At 37.8% G+C, this 15,686-nt stretch overlaps 1 protein-coding gene across 1 annotated transcript in view; it reads left to right on the forward strand.

Annotated features, from left to right (window-relative positions):
• The window catches only part of WDR27 (WD repeat domain 27), an 86,201-nt gene that overhangs the window by 5,902 nt on the left and 64,613 nt on the right, over positions 1-15,686 (forward strand). The window contains exons 2-13 of the mRNA XM_058167297.1: positions 14-215; positions 1,379-1,520; positions 2,784-2,908; positions 4,729-4,842; positions 5,674-5,725; positions 6,468-6,538; positions 7,213-7,324; positions 7,820-7,952; positions 8,935-9,038; positions 9,371-9,438; positions 12,869-12,993; positions 14,268-14,335. Of these exons, the coding sequence (XP_058023280.1) occupies positions 21-215; positions 1,379-1,520; positions 2,784-2,908; positions 4,729-4,842; positions 5,674-5,725; positions 6,468-6,538; positions 7,213-7,324; positions 7,820-7,952; positions 8,935-9,038; positions 9,371-9,438; positions 12,869-12,993; positions 14,268-14,335 (1,309 nt within the window). The 5' untranslated portion in view covers positions 14-20. The remainder of the gene's footprint in view (positions 1-13; positions 216-1,378; positions 1,521-2,783; positions 2,909-4,728; positions 4,843-5,673; positions 5,726-6,467; positions 6,539-7,212; positions 7,325-7,819; positions 7,953-8,934; positions 9,039-9,370; positions 9,439-12,868; positions 12,994-14,267; positions 14,336-15,686) is intronic.

Consider the following 15,686-nt stretch of genomic DNA (forward strand, 5'->3'; position numbering starts at 1 on the left):
TTCTATGTCTCAGGTATACTATGGAAAACCTCATGGATCCCTGCTCCACTGAAGATGGATATAACAGCAGCAGCATTGTTCTTGAAAAACAAGTATTTAGATCGAAAGTGCCAGAATCACATGTTCAGCTGGCTTGTAGCCTCCATTACTGTGCTTTTCCCTTAAATGGAAATGAACTTTGTATTTGGAATATGAGTGATGAGCCCAACCATCAGGTTAAATACAAGTTTCTTTGTGGGCATTAATGCTGAAAATAACATTTTAGGGAAAGCAATCCACAAGCACCACTTGTGCCAATCCTTTTGAAATGAATATAGAAGTGGTTAAAAGCATATGTCCAGGAACAGCAAATATGATACCAGTGATGACGTAAAGTACACTTTTCATATTTAAAAGGATACTCTATCATCTATTTATTATGGCAAACACGCAACATAGTTTTGTGTTTGCCTAATGTCAGATTTCTTAGTGCAATTCCAGATGAAGTTTTCACCCTATGGCTGTCCTGCCACATTCACAGAAAGTTACTGGGGTTCAGCCATCATTATCTTTTATTTGTGAACCTGCCCATATTTCATTTCTTCCCATTTTTATCTTTTATAATTTCCCCCCCAATACAGAATGTTATGGGAAAAAATATTTCTTTATTGTTTTTTCTCTTGTTTCGGAATGTTGCCTGCTAAAGCTTATTCTAGATGTAGACTGAAGGCTTAGGTTAGTGTACAAGTAGTTCCTCGACTTACAACCATTCATTTAGCGACTGTTTGAAGTTACAATGGCACTGAAAAAAGTGGCGTATACTGTTTCTCACACAACTGTTGCCACATCCCCATGGTCGCCCGGTCAAAATTCAGATGTTGGGTAACTGGCATGTATTTACGAGGGTTGCAATGTCCCAGAGTCATATGATCACCTTTTTGCAACCTTCTGACAAGCAAAATCAATTGATTCATTGATTCGTTTGACAACTGTGACAAGAGAGGTCACAAAATGAGGCAAAACTCACTTAACAACCATCTTGCATAGCAATGGAAATTTGGGGCTCAGTGATGGTCGTAAGTCGAGGACTACCTATAGTTTTTTAATTGTGAGTTGAATTCAGTAGCGGTCAGATGCCGGATAGAATATGCTTGCATACCACATGATCCCCAATCTGCTGTGAAGAATCCCCACTTTTCAGGGCAGTCTTAGAAAACTAATGCGAGGGTGGAACAATAAAGCAAACTGCTGTATCTAATATGATTTTATCTATACTGTATATTTTACCTTAAGGCCTATGAACAACATTTCAGAAGAAATTTATACTTTTTGATTTTGTGCTCTGCATCCGCCTTAAAATAACCCAAATGTTTTTGTTGTTGTTGTTGTTGTTGTTCAGCCATTGTGTTTAATAGGTCATCATCATTCGATTACTGCACTGGCATTTGGGACCAAAGATGATCCTCTCCTTATTTGCTCTGCTTCACAAGATTATGTGATAGTTTGGAATCTGGATGAATGTACAAAGAAGGTGCTAGAAGGTCTGCTTTTGCGGATACATGTAATATGCTTTGGACTTCTTTACAATGGATTACATTTTTTTGCATTATAATTTGAACAGAACATACGTATTGAATAGATTTTGTTCAAATCATAATCCAAAAAGAAATTTTTAATACATAAAAAATGAATGCTTTGCTCAGATAATTGGAGTACATTGAGATACATGGTTGAAATAACTGAATTAGTAACCTTGTAAATCATAATCTGTCTATAGAGGCAGGCACTCTTATTCACTTCTGGATTCATTGTTCAAAGATATTATTAAGTGTGTCCAATGTTAAAATATTTTGCTTCCTCCTGTAATGAAAGGTCAAATTTGAATGTTCATCTCCTTTAATTGTAATTTTAGTTCCTTCTAGAAATTAATGTTGTTTTATCTCTTCAAATAACAATTTCTAAGTGTAAGTATATTGTATGTGCTATCTGAATACAAATGTAGGTTGTATTCAAAGAAAATTGACTGATATAACAATGTACAAGTATAAATCAGTCATTATTTTCATAGGTAGTCATTGACTGATGACTTATGACCGTAATTGGGACCAAAGCAAGGAAGTTGTTAAAAAGAATGGCACTCAATTTTTCAGCCTTTTTGCTGAAATGGTTATTAAGCGAATCACTGCAGTTCTTAAGTGAATATACAGTTGTTAAGCAAATTTGACTTCTCTCCTTTGCTTTGCTTGCTGAAGCCCCTGGGAAGGTCACAAATGGCAATCACATAACTCCAGAACAACGCAACTGTCATTAATATATGCCAGTTGCCAAGCACCCAAATTTTGACCACTATGAGGTTGTTGCTACAGTCGGAAGTGTGAAGACCATTATAAGCCACTCTTTTCAATGATGTTGTAATTTCAGATGGTTGCTGAATGAATAGTTATAACTGAAGTACTCTCTGTATTATTTTTCTAATACATTCAAAGTCATGTTTGTATGCAATATGCAGATTTGAATTTTTCTTGAATTTCTAACCAGTCTGGAAGGGCAACATGAACAATTTGGCTGCTTTAGCTGTACCCCTCATTCTACTTACCTGGATACAGTATACATTTACTGACGTCAGTGGGCCATACTTTGAGAAGACACATAGGATGTTGCCAGAAGTTCTTTAAGATATAACTATGTTATTAATCTTTTCAGAACATTTGTATGATATTAGGATATTTATTTACTTATCATTGTTGGCCCTTCAGTTGGTGGAATAATTTTAATAATTCAATGATTTGTTTCAATTATGGCAGGGTTAATGCCACAAGGTATCGTGATAGGAACACTTCTGGGCATGGTGCTATATGTTCGCTTTAGTCCAGATGATCAGACTGTGGCAGTATGTGCTGGTAATCGAATCTACGTGCTAAATGCAAAGGTAAAACCATACTAGAAACAACTTCCACTGGAATTCCCACTAGTGTGGTTGTTAATGCACACAGAGCTTCCAAATAACCTTTGCAAAAGTCACATCCATATCCTCCAGCGAATTCCACTGCTTCAGTGTAGTGGAAAAGATTTGCAGTGGCGTAATTGACAAAGCTTCCATTCCAAATGCTTTTCACAGCTCTACTGTAGATTCATTTTAAAATGCTTTGCAGAGTTCTATTGTATACGTAGTTTGTAAAATAAATACTTAATTACATGTACTGTTTCATAGAATAAGCAAAAGTTGAAAGTGTTTTGTATCATTTTGTAAAAGAAGAATATTTTTTTCCCCAAGTAACAGACAACGTGGTAATAATAGGAGGTATTCCCAATAACCTTTGCAACCCCATAAGAACAATAAAACTGCTTGCTGGACTATGCAGTATTTTCTTACCTTATGTATAAGCAGGATCAAAGTGCCAGCTTCACAATATAAGCCAGACCCACTTGGTTATGTAATATCCTTTCTCAGTCGAAAGGAAACTATGAACTCCAAGTCAGATTATCTCTGATTATGTTTGCTTTATTCAAGGATAAAGATAATAAACTCATTCAGACTTCCACATGTAGAGAGAGCAAGAAGAATCACACTATAACAATAACATTGAGTAGGTTACAGATCATCCATGCCTTTGATTAGTTAATGCCTATGTGTAATTTGAAAGGGATGCGGTGGCTCAGTGGCTCAGCTTGTCGATCGAAAGGTCAGCAGTTCAGCGGTTCGAATCCCTAGTGCTGCGTAAAGGGGTGAGCTCCCATTACTTGTCCCAGCTTCTGCCAACCTAGAAGTTCGAAAGCATGTAAAAAATGCAAGTAGAAAAATAGGGACCAGCTTTGGTGGGAATGTAACAGTGTTCCATGCACTTTTGGCATTTAGTCATGCCGGCCACATGACCACAGAAACGTCTTCAGACAGCGCTGGCTCTTCGGCTTTGAAACAGAGATGAGCACCATCCCCTAGAGTCAGGAACGACTGGCACATATGTGCAAGGGGAACCTTTACCTTACGTGTAATTTGCTTGTTATTTGTGCCTATGGCAAACTAAAGTCTAAGGGAAATAATGCAAGATGACACCCCATTTTGATTATCGTAAAATATTATTTAATTAGCCTATGTGCTACTTAGAATGTGATATAAACTAAGATCAGTGTCATCTTGGTTTTTGTGCTCTTGACTTTGCTTGCAGGAAGCTCATTATCATTGATCAAAAACTATCAAGGAGAATAGCACACCCCCACCAACACTGAGAGACCAAGCTACTATATATGAACGGTGCAAATCCAAACTTGCTAGCACTGGTAGTGTTACATCTAGTTGGTACATGAAACATCTGTAGTCCAACCACTAAGTGTGAATTATTTTGATTTAATGTAAATGTGAATGGTACAAAGCTTTTGTAAGTAGTTTGAAATTAACTAGATATATCATGAAATTAGATCAAATATTAAAATAAAGGATAAAAGTAAGACAGAAATCATGGAGGAGAAACCTAAAAGCAGCTAGGGAATTTCATTTTATATTTAATGGAGGTATAGTTTAGTGGCTTTGCTTAAGAGACACACTATAAGGTTGAGGGATTTTTTTTCCTTATATGTAAGGTGGCTTTGAAATGTAATTAAATTTGATTAAATCAATCAAGATTGTTAAATTTGTCTGTGACCATATTAGCATCAGAATTTTTCACATCTATTAAAATGTTATAAATAATCAAATTCTGTCAAATCTAACATTTAAAATGTCATTTACATTTTTCCCTGTATTGATGGCAGGATGAAGCAATAATTGCTGAATTAGAAGGCCATCTGGCACCAGTAACTGCTGCTGAATTTTGTACTTGGGAGAAAAATATACTTATATCAGTTTCAGAAGATAGAAGTTTTAAGGTAAGGCCATTGTTTCTCTTTTTAAAAAAATCTGTTTGATTGCAGACCTATAAAAGTAAAAACACTTAAATATTATAAATGGAGATTTTTAAATCAGAGAAATAAGCATTATAAAAAGCAATACATATTAGGAAGAGTATTACAAACCTGAACTATGTAATGTTAACAAATATCATTAACTTTTGGTCATTTTGTATTGCTTGTTTTCTGTATTTCTGTGAAATCAGTTGAAAATTTGTTGGAGTGTAGTGCAAGTTTAGTCTCCTCTGAAAAAATTGTTGTTTTATATTTGGTTGAATGATAATGATATTTTACTCTCATGAGAATTTAAACCTTTTAAGTGTTTAAATTGTAGGTGTAATTTTCTCTAAACACCATAAGCTATCTTTAATTCCGTAGATTAGAAGCGCTAGAAGCATAGTGAATAATTTATTTGAAATTTTGGCTTGTATATTGTTTACAGCAGAGGTGGTATTCAACAGTTTCTGACCAGTTCTGGAGAACCAGTAGTGGAAATTTTGAGTAGTTCAGAGAACCGGTAAATACCACCTCTGACTGGCCCCGCCCCCATCTATTCTTTGCCTCCCGAGTCACAGCTGATTGGGAGGAAATGGGGATTTTGCAGTAACCTTCCCCTGGAGTGGGGTTGGAAGGAGATTTTACAGTATCCTTCCCCTGCCACGCCCACCAAGCCATGCTGCACCCACCAAGCCATGCCGACAGAACCAGTAGTAAAAAATTTTGAATCCCACCACTGGTTTACAGGGCATCACATTGGTTGTTTTCATGGTGCTATAAACTGACTATTTAATCTCATGTGTTTTTCAAAAGGTCTGGGATTACTGTATTGGATTGCTAATATATCAATCAGCAGTAATAACAGGTAAGGTTTATGATTCATTACAAACCTATGTTCCTTTTATAAAACAATGTATGCTAGTATTATTCTTGGCAGAATAGGCAGTTGCTGCAGCTACCTATTCAAAAGTGCTCCTATATCTATAAGAAATTCATTGCAAGGTTATGAAGTATAAAGATTCATTGCATGGGAATGAAGAGTCTCTGGGAATCAGGTATCATATATATATTTAATAAATAAAATAATAAAAAAATAAAATAAAGTATTGAAGCAAAAGGCCTCTGAAAATTTTTGAGAGGCAGCTTCTGGAGAGAGAGTTTGAAACGGAGAAGCTGTGAGGTGGGTGAAAGCAGAAAATGTAAGAAATTATGTTCTTCACCCATGCTTTTGTCTGCAGCACCATTTTGCAATACAAGTGAGTTGCTATTACTATGAGTTTGGATAGTGTGATATTCAAACCTCTGAAGTTGCACATTCTTAATATACAGCTATTTTCAGCAATTCATGAAAACATTGTGCAGCATCAGCAGTGTGTTCACTTGAGGAAGAGTAGCACCATCTGCCATTTTTAGATATAGGCAGTCCGTTTGTAAGTATTTGTTTTGACTTGTATGCAAATTCAGGTTAAAGACAAATTTAGGAATGGAACTGGTTCTTATTCCAGGGGACTGCTTGTATTATAGAATAGTTTAAAATGAACTATAGGTGGTGCTAGAGTTTCTGTTATAATACATTAATAACAAGGAGTACTTTTTTTTTTAAACAGCATTTCCTCTTTTAAGTCTCTTTATTGATGAAGCAAATAAACAGATTATTACTGGATGTGCAGATGGACAGGTAACAAGTGTATGCACAGTGTGACTATTTGTAATTTATTGTTACAATATTAGTTAGAAAATTCATATTTGATTTCTGATGAGCCGGTTTAGATCATAGTTCAATAGTACATACACACCTTCTATTGAAGTCTCAGACTAATTTATTTCCAAATGACAAGGTAATTGACGATTGCCTTCTTCCATGATTTTTTTTAAAAAAATTGTATAATGTATAACCTTGAATTCCCAAAATATCATTATAAATGGAAAATAGTTCACTGTTTTTCTCTTTTCAGTTTTTAAATACTGACTTCCAAGATAAATATATTAACATTTTGCATACATAGTAATTGCTTATTTTATACTGCAATTGTGAAAGGCAAGTTGCAATGTTAGGAAAAGTGAATTTACCTATAAGCCAATCAAAATGACTGGCTATTTTCTTTATTCTTATTGCAATTTGTGTAGCCTAAACTAAACTTTGAATAGAAAAAGATGATTGACAAAACATTGGAGACATTTAAGAAACTGAGAATTTCAATTTTAATTATTTTACTGAAGAGATGTGGCATATTATCTCAATTCAGCGTTCACATGCTTACTACTAAACTGAGATAATAAAATTAAAAACATTTTTACAGTGATTAATGTGGAAAAGTAAGCTATAGTGATTGTATTTTTTTTTCCTTTCAGCTATGGATCTTCAGCTTGATTAGTGGACATAAGTATCGCTGTGTAATTCATATTAATGTAAAGAAAGAAAGAAAAAAGTTTTATAACAAAATAACAAAATTTGAGCATTTGGGTAATATTGCACAAATATTTTACAATATTACTGGTTAGCAAATAATTTAATTGAATAGGTGCTGTTCTAATTTACCCTTTTTGATTGGAAGATATTAATTCTGTTGGTCAAATATGAAGTGTATTAATAAATATTCAAAAAGATTAAGGACAACTCAGAAATTAAGAAAAAAATGGAAATATCCTTGCTGTAAATTAATTAAATTTGTTACACCAATTTTACTAGAGCATGAAGACAGTGAAGACAGCAGATAGGTGAAAGCGATCTGTTTTGAGCCATACTTTTTTTGCCCCAAAACTACAAATGTAAACCGCACATTGCTCCAAAACTACAAAAGTAGTGTATCTCACTATAAAATAATTGAAAATCTCACCACAGATTCATTGTCCAATGAATCCACACTTAATAAAATTTACTAAGCTACCCTTCATTGTAGTTTTCACTGAATATCTTAGTAATCTATTTCTGATATAATCACATCTCTGCATTTTCCAGATCAGATTCAGAATATTTCTCAGGCATGTATTATAAGCAATATAGAAGAAGAAGATGCAGTTGAAACTACCTTTCCAATCCTTAGAATAGAACACTGTGATAACCCAGCAAATTTTGGTGATAAAGAGTCTAGGTGAGTGGATTCTTCAGCTAAAGTGCAGGCAATATAACAATGTTATATCTATCTATCTATCTATCTATCTATCTATCTATCTATCTATCTATCTATCTATCTATCTATCTATGTATCTATCTATCGCGCGTGCACAAGAGAGAGAGAGATAGTATTATATATATAGGAAGGGACCTTACAGGTCTTCTAGTTCAATTCCCTGCTGAAGCAGAAAATTTCAATGTTGGAGCACCCACAACTTCTGGAGGCAAGTCGTTCCACTGATTAATTGTTCTCAATGTCAGGAAATGTTTCTTTAGTTCTAGGTTGCTTCTCTCCTTGGTTAGTTTCCATCCATTGCTTCTTGTCCTGCCCTACCAGGTGCTTTGGAGAATAGGTTGACTCCCTCTTCTTTGTGGCAGTCCCTCAAATATTGGAACATTGCTATCATGTCTCCCCTAGTCCTTCTTTTCATTAAACTAGACATACCCATTTCCTTCAACTGTTTCTTATATTTTATAATACACTGTTTCTTAGTTACATTATAATATGTAAAAATAATCAGATAGATGTATATAATATTCATAGTAGTTTAAATGTTACCATAACTATTAAAGGTTATTGTATAGGGGGGATATTGTGATAATTAAATAATATAGAATTTTAATAAAAATATGCACTTTATAAATCAGACAAATTAAAACAGAAAAGTCTTACCTTGCAGTACAATTGTTTGAATTGTATCTCATTTAGGCTTACAGCCTTCCTTTTCTGACCCTGCTGTGAACATTAATTCTAAGTAATTCCCTTGCAGTGTTGAGCAGTTATTAAAAAAAAAAGATTTAGATGTTTTTTTGGAAAAAGACTACAGGTCTTAAGTGTTAGACATTCTATTTGCACATAATTTCCAGTTCAAAAAGCCATGACATGTAAAAGTACATTATTATATATGAAATGAAGATATTTGACGATTTTTAAAAAAGTATTCTTTGTTTTAATGCAGATTTCCTGATGTTGGTACCCAGTATTTGTGGATTGGAAGCTCTACTGGTTTATTTATAATTAACAAGGCAAACTTTGAGTTGGAAGCTGCTTTACATTACAAAGGTGGTATATATTTACTTATTAAAGATAATCCGTACTCTTTTTCCTCTCTTTTAAAAAATAAATATTACTTTAATTTTATTTATGGAAGGCTTTGATTTCTGTTTGTAGTGAGTGATAAAAAGCAATAAACAGTTCATTAACATTTATTTGTTTCTTAATTTAATGATTATTGCACTAGAAAAAATATTAATTTGTTTCCCTTTACAAAAGTTGAAATTAAAATAATTTGTGTATTATTTCAAAACACAGAAATGAAATTAACTCAGGATTTCATAATTGTTTTAATGAATTTTTAATTTTTTTGTTTTATTTATATATGGTTGCATGTGAAGATTTCACTGGTCTTAATATTCAGATTGCTGGATCCTGTGCTTTAACGAGGAAGGCAATCAATGGTAAGGTGAGAAATTGATTTTAAAATATTCAATATAAGACAATCCCTTTTAATTTTAAAACTGCAAATTAATTTTCTTTTATTTATAGTGCGATATATATTGCTTCATATTCAAATGGTTTACAAGTACACATAAAAATTTTAAAAAAAACATAATAAAATACATATTTTTACAATAAATAGATCATCCAACAATACAATGTTCAATACACCTAAAGTTCTACAGCATCAATTTGAATCAAAGATTCTCAGTAATTCCATTACCTTTTTTGAGTTTGGAGACTGGAGGGCTAAAAGTAGAATTTGGCTGCAGACTTTCAACCTCTCTTCTCCTGTATTTATTTATTTATTTATTTATTTATCATATTTATATACCGCCCTATCTCCCTAGGGACTCAGGGCGGTTCACAGGCAAATAAAAATATAAATACAGGATAAAATAGCAATTAAAAAACTTATTCTACATAGCCCGATTATATTAAAAAACCATATCCATAATAAAACCCATTAAAACCAATATAAAACCAATATAAAATTTAAAATCTACTCCAGTGCTGCACAAGTAAATAGATATGTTTTAAGCTCGCGGCGGAAGGTTCGGAGGTTCGGGAGTTGACGAAGTCCTGGGGGGAGTTCGTTCCAGAGGGTGGGAGCCCCCACAGAGAAGGCCCTTCCCCTGGGTGTCGCCAGACGGCACTGCCTAGCTGACGGCACCCTGAGGAGTCCCTCTCTGTGAGAGCGCACGGGTCGGTGAGAGGTATTCGGTCGCAGCAGGCGGTCCCGTAAGTAACCCGGCCCTATGCCATGGAGCGCTTTAAAGGTGGTTACCAAAACCTTGAAGCGCACCCGGAAGGCCACAGGCAGCCAGTGCAGTCTGCGCAGGAGAGGTGTCACATGGGAGCCACGAGGGGCTCCCTCTATCACCCGCGCAGCTGCATTCTGAACTAACTGAAGCCTCCGGATGCCCCTCAAGGGGAGCCCCATGTAGAGAGCATTGCAGTAATCTAGACGAGACGTCACGAGGGCGTGAGTGACCGTGCATAGGGCATCCCGGTCTAGAAAGGGGCGCAACTGGCGAACCAGGCGAACCTGGTAAAAAGCTCTCCTGGAGACGGCCGTCAAAAGATCTTCAAAAGACAGCCGTTCATCCAGGAGGACGCCCAAGTTGCGCACCCTCTCCATCGGGGCCAATGACTCGCCCCCAACAGTCAGCCGTGGACTCCGCTGACTGTACTGGGATGCCGGCATCCACAGCCACTCTGTCTTGGAGGGATTGAGCTTGAGCCTGTTTCTCCCCATCCAGACCCGTACGGCTTCCAAACACCGGGACAGCACTTCGATAGCTTCATTGGGGTGGCCCGGCGTGGAAAAGTACAGCTGGGTGTCATCAGCGTACAGCTGGTACCTCACACCGAAGCCACTGATGATCTCACCCAGCGGCTTCATATAGATGTTGAACAAAAGGGGCGAGAGAATCGACCCCTGAGACACCCCACAAGTGAGGCTCCTCGGGGCCGACCTCTGCCCCCCTGTCAACACCGTCTGCAACCGATCGGAGAGATAGGAGGAGAACCACCGATAAACGGTGCCTCCCACTCCCAATCCCTCCAACCGGCGCAGCAGGATACCATGGTCGATGGTATCAAAAGCCGCTGAGAGGTCTAATAGGACCAGGGCAGAGGAACAACCCCTATCCCTGGCCCTCCAGAGATCATCCACCAACGCGACCAAAGCCGTCTCAGTGCTGTAACCGGGCCGGAAACCGGACTGGAACGGGTCTAGATAGACAGTTTCATCCAGGTGAAGGGGAAACTGATGTGCCACCATACTCTCTACAACCTTCGCCGCAAAGCGAAGGTTGGAGACCGGACGATAATTACCTAAAACAGCCGGGTCCAGGGAAGGCTTCTTGAGGAGGGGCCTCACCACCGCCTCTTTCAAGGCGGCCGGAAAGACTCCCTCCAACAATGAAGCGCTCGTAATCACCTAGAGCCAGCCTCGTGTCACCTCCTGAGTGGCCAGTACCAACCAGGAGGGGCACGGGTCCAGTAAACACGTGGTGGCATTCAATCTACCCAACAACCTGTCCATGTCCTCGGGAGCCACAGGGTCAAACTCATCCCAAACAATGTCAACAAGACCGCCCTCAGACGCCCCATCTGAATCGCCGCAATCTTGATCCAAACCGTCCCGAAGCTGAACGATTTTATCGTATAGATAACCGTTAAACTCCTCAGCACGACCCTGCAATGGGTCATCCCGCTCCCCCTGGTGAAGGAGGGAGCGGGTCACCCGAAACAGGGCGGCTGGGCGGTTATCTGCCGATGCAATGAGGGAGGAGGCGTAGCAATGCCTCGCTTCCCCCAGTGCCACTAGGTAGGTCCTACTATAGGATCTAACTACTGTCCGATCAGCCTCCGAACGGCTGGATCTCCAAACACTCTCTAGGTGTCTTCTCCGGCGTTTCATCTCCCTCAGCTCCTCAGAGAACCAAGGAGCTGGTTGAGACCTGCGCCGGGTCAGAGGCCGCAAAGGCACGACACGGTCTAAGGCCCCGACCGCGGCTCGTTCCCAAGCCGCGACCAGTTCTTCAGCCGTGCCATGGGCAAGATCCTCAGGGAATGGCACAAGCTCCGTCAGGAACCTCTCCGGGTCCATCAGGCGCCTGGGACGCAACCACCGTATTGGTCCCGTCTCCCTGCGGTGTTGGATGGCGGTCTGAAAGTCTAGACGAAGGAGAGAGTGATCCGACCATGACAATGGCTCAATGACTACGTCTCCTAAAACCAAGGATTAATAAATCTTTGCCTCCCATTGTGATATCTCTGTCCATCAATGCTGTAATTCTCCTCTCCCAAAAATGGTCCCTCCTGGCTGCGCCAGCTGCCTCCCCCAGTCAAACTGCCTTTGAGGCTTTCCACTGAGATATATCATCAATAAAGGAGAATGCTGGGGGTTGAGATGAGGGGTCCTTGGTGTTCTCTGAGCGTGGTTGTTTTCTTGAAGAGGTTTCATTATCCCAACTAAGTAATATCATCAGTGCTAGAAGAGAGTGGGGTTAGATATATCATCCTCTGACCAAAGCAATAACATACACCTTTAAAATAGTTCCATACCCCCAGCCTACAATTAATGTACCCATTCCCCCAATATGTTCATCAACAACAAGCTCTCTCACAGACCCCTTTTACGCACCTTTCACCAAATTGAAATTTAGCCCTCCTTCTCCCTATTCTCTCAGTACAGGAAAAGCCCATTCCTTTTTGGTCTGTGTCTCACATTCTTGGAACAAAGTTGTACCATTTTAACTTTTAACCCATCTTCCCAGATGGATCTTCAATGAGTAGAATTCCATTTCTTGAAACAAACCTCTTTATCAGGGAGGGATTTATTTGCGTTAAAGAAAAAAAATGCCTTTATGACTGTCTTTCTACAGGTTTTCTGTTTGCTAAGTTCTATGTTGGAGAACAAAATTGTTTTACTGGAAGTTAACGTTGCTGATCTGTTGAGATGCCAACAGAATTTAAGTGGGAGGGAGGAAGGTTTTTCTGCTGTTGCAAGGTAAAGGATTATTTCAGTTAACCCCATTTAAAGTTCACTCCTTTTATTTATTAATGTTATTTCTGCCATTTTTTTCAATAGTTTGTTTGTTTGAAAATGTTTTGACAACTTGTAAACGTTCCAGAGTCCCTGGAAGTCAGGTTGCATATAATTTAATAAATAATAGTAATAATCATATAGGATTAGAATATTATTAGAACTAACTATTAGAATTAGAAGAATAGAGATAAAAGAATGTGAAGATGAATTTAGTAACTATCAAATCAAACAGAAATAACAGTGGAAATGGTTACCAAATGAGTGAAAAGGATTAAAAACTGGATATCTCCTGGAAAATTATCAATTGATTTGTTTTCTTTATCATTATTGACCTTGCATACCATTACATATTTTGTTTTTCATCTGTGAATAAATATTTGAAATGAGACTTTAGGCTTATCTTATCCACTTTTATGAAAATATATTGCTAACAGACAAGCAATTGTGTTATCTAGGTAACAAATTTAATTTAAAATATTGTAATAGAAAAACATCTTTTTCACAGCTATAGGCTTGACAAATACGTCTTTTTATGAATAATATATAGGTAGTCTTCATTTAGTGACTGCCTTGTTTAGCGAGCGTTCGCAGCATCAACAGTGATGAAAATGTACCTTTGTGACCAATCCTTGCATTTACAACATTCATAAGTCTGTAAAGCAAAGCTTAAGAAAGATCACTCAATAATACTTTGCTTAATAACCCAGTTGCCACTCCCAGTTGTGATCTCAAAACAAGTAGTACGTGTAACAGTATTCTTAAGTGTTTGGTGGAAAACAACAAGTGACTATTACTATAGTCACTATACAGCATTTTAAATCACTGGATATATTTAATGTAGGTTATCTTCCATTTAGGTTTTCTAATTATAAAATTGTATTATTTAGATTGCAATATCCAAATAAGGGGAGTAACTGGTGGACAGGGATCTGAAGCCTAAAAAAAGTGGCTTGCTTAACATCATCTTATCAATTTATGGCAGAAAGATTTTGTGATTTCATTGCTTATTCCTTCAGCTTAGTACATTTCTGTCAAGTAAGATGTGGTTTGAAAAATGTATCAGATGGGAAAATCCTTTATTCTGACTGCATTTTGAGGTATTCATAGATCAGTAATATAGGTGATTGCAATATCAGGGATCTATTATTATCTGTAGTGAATTAACCATTTATCCTAGTATTGCTCTTCTTCTGAGTGTTAAATATATACTTATATCTTTTGATTTGTGGTTTCAGATGTCCTCTTCTTGTGACATCTCCCTTGTATGCGAAGAAGGAAAAAGCGAAACTTGTAAATAAAACAGGTAAATTTGTTAAATTCTACAGTGATTACATAACATAACATAACATAACATCAGAGTTGGAAGGGACCTTGGAGGCCTTCTAGTCCAACCCCCTGCCCAGGCAGGAAACCCTACACCATCTCAGTCAGATGGTTATCCAACATTTTCTTAAAAATTTCCAGTGTTGGAGCATTCACAACTTCTGCAGGCAAGTCGTTCCACTTATTAATTGTTCTAACTGTCAGGAAATTTCTCCTTAGTTCTAAGTTGCTTCTTTCTTTGATCAGTTTCCACCCATTGCTTCTTGTTCTACCCTCAGGTGCCCTTTGGCTAATACATTGAAATTACCATCTCAAAGCAAAGAATGAGTAAAGGAAGAAATTAATTGAGGGCTATATGTCAGCTATATTTACCTTTTTTCCATTTTATTCATTATTTCATATTCTGAAGTATTTATTCCTTATCCATCCCAAGTCACCATATGCCATGGTATTTACCAGAGAGGTCCATAAATATTGATCCCTGCTGGCAAACATGTATTTGATGAGTCAAAGCTTTCACATAACAACCGTTTCTTGTAAGAAAAGTTATTTACATTAATAGCTGTAATTGGTCCTATGCAGCATCCCCTACTAATACCAGCCAGTTTTGTCATTATGCCACAAATGCAGCTAAAGCCTCAATTTACTCCAAGCTTGCTCATGATGTTCTATCCAAACTAATTACAGGCTTCCCTGGAAGCCAACTTACTCTTGTTCATATCTCATCACCTTAAGGTGTTGTTGTTGTTGTTGTTGTTAGTTGCGAAGTTGTGTCCGACCCATCACGACCCCATGGACAAGGTTCCTCCAGGCTTTCCTGTCCTCTACCATCCTCTGGAGTCCATTTAAGCTCATGCCTACTGCTTCAATGACTCCATCCAGCCACCTCATTCTCTGTCACCCTCTTCTTCTTTTGCCCTCAATCTTTCCCAGCATTAGGCTCTTCTCCAGTGAGTCCTTCCTTCTCATAAGGAGGCCAAAGTATTTCAGTTTCATCTTCAGGATCTGGCCTTCTAAATAGCAGTCAGGGATGATCTCCTCTAGCACTGACTGATTTGATCGCCTTGTAGTCCAAGGGATTTGCAGGAATCTTCTCCAGCACCAGAGTTCAAAGGCCTCAGTTCTTTGGCACTCAACCTTTCTTATGGTCCAACTTTCATAGCCATACATTGCAACTGGGAAAACCATAGCCTTGGCTATGTGCATTTTTGTTGGCAGGGTGATGTCTCTACTTTTCAGTATGCTGTCCAGATTTGCCATAACTTTCCACCCCAGGAGCAAGCGTCTTAATTTCTTGGCTGCAGTCCCCATCTGCAGTGATCTTGGAGCCC

The sequence above is a fragment of the Ahaetulla prasina genome, chromosome 1 (genome assembly GCF_028640845.1).
Source record: "Ahaetulla prasina isolate Xishuangbanna chromosome 1, ASM2864084v1, whole genome shotgun sequence".
Lineage (NCBI taxonomy): Eukaryota > Metazoa > Chordata > Lepidosauria > Squamata > Colubridae > Ahaetulla > Ahaetulla prasina.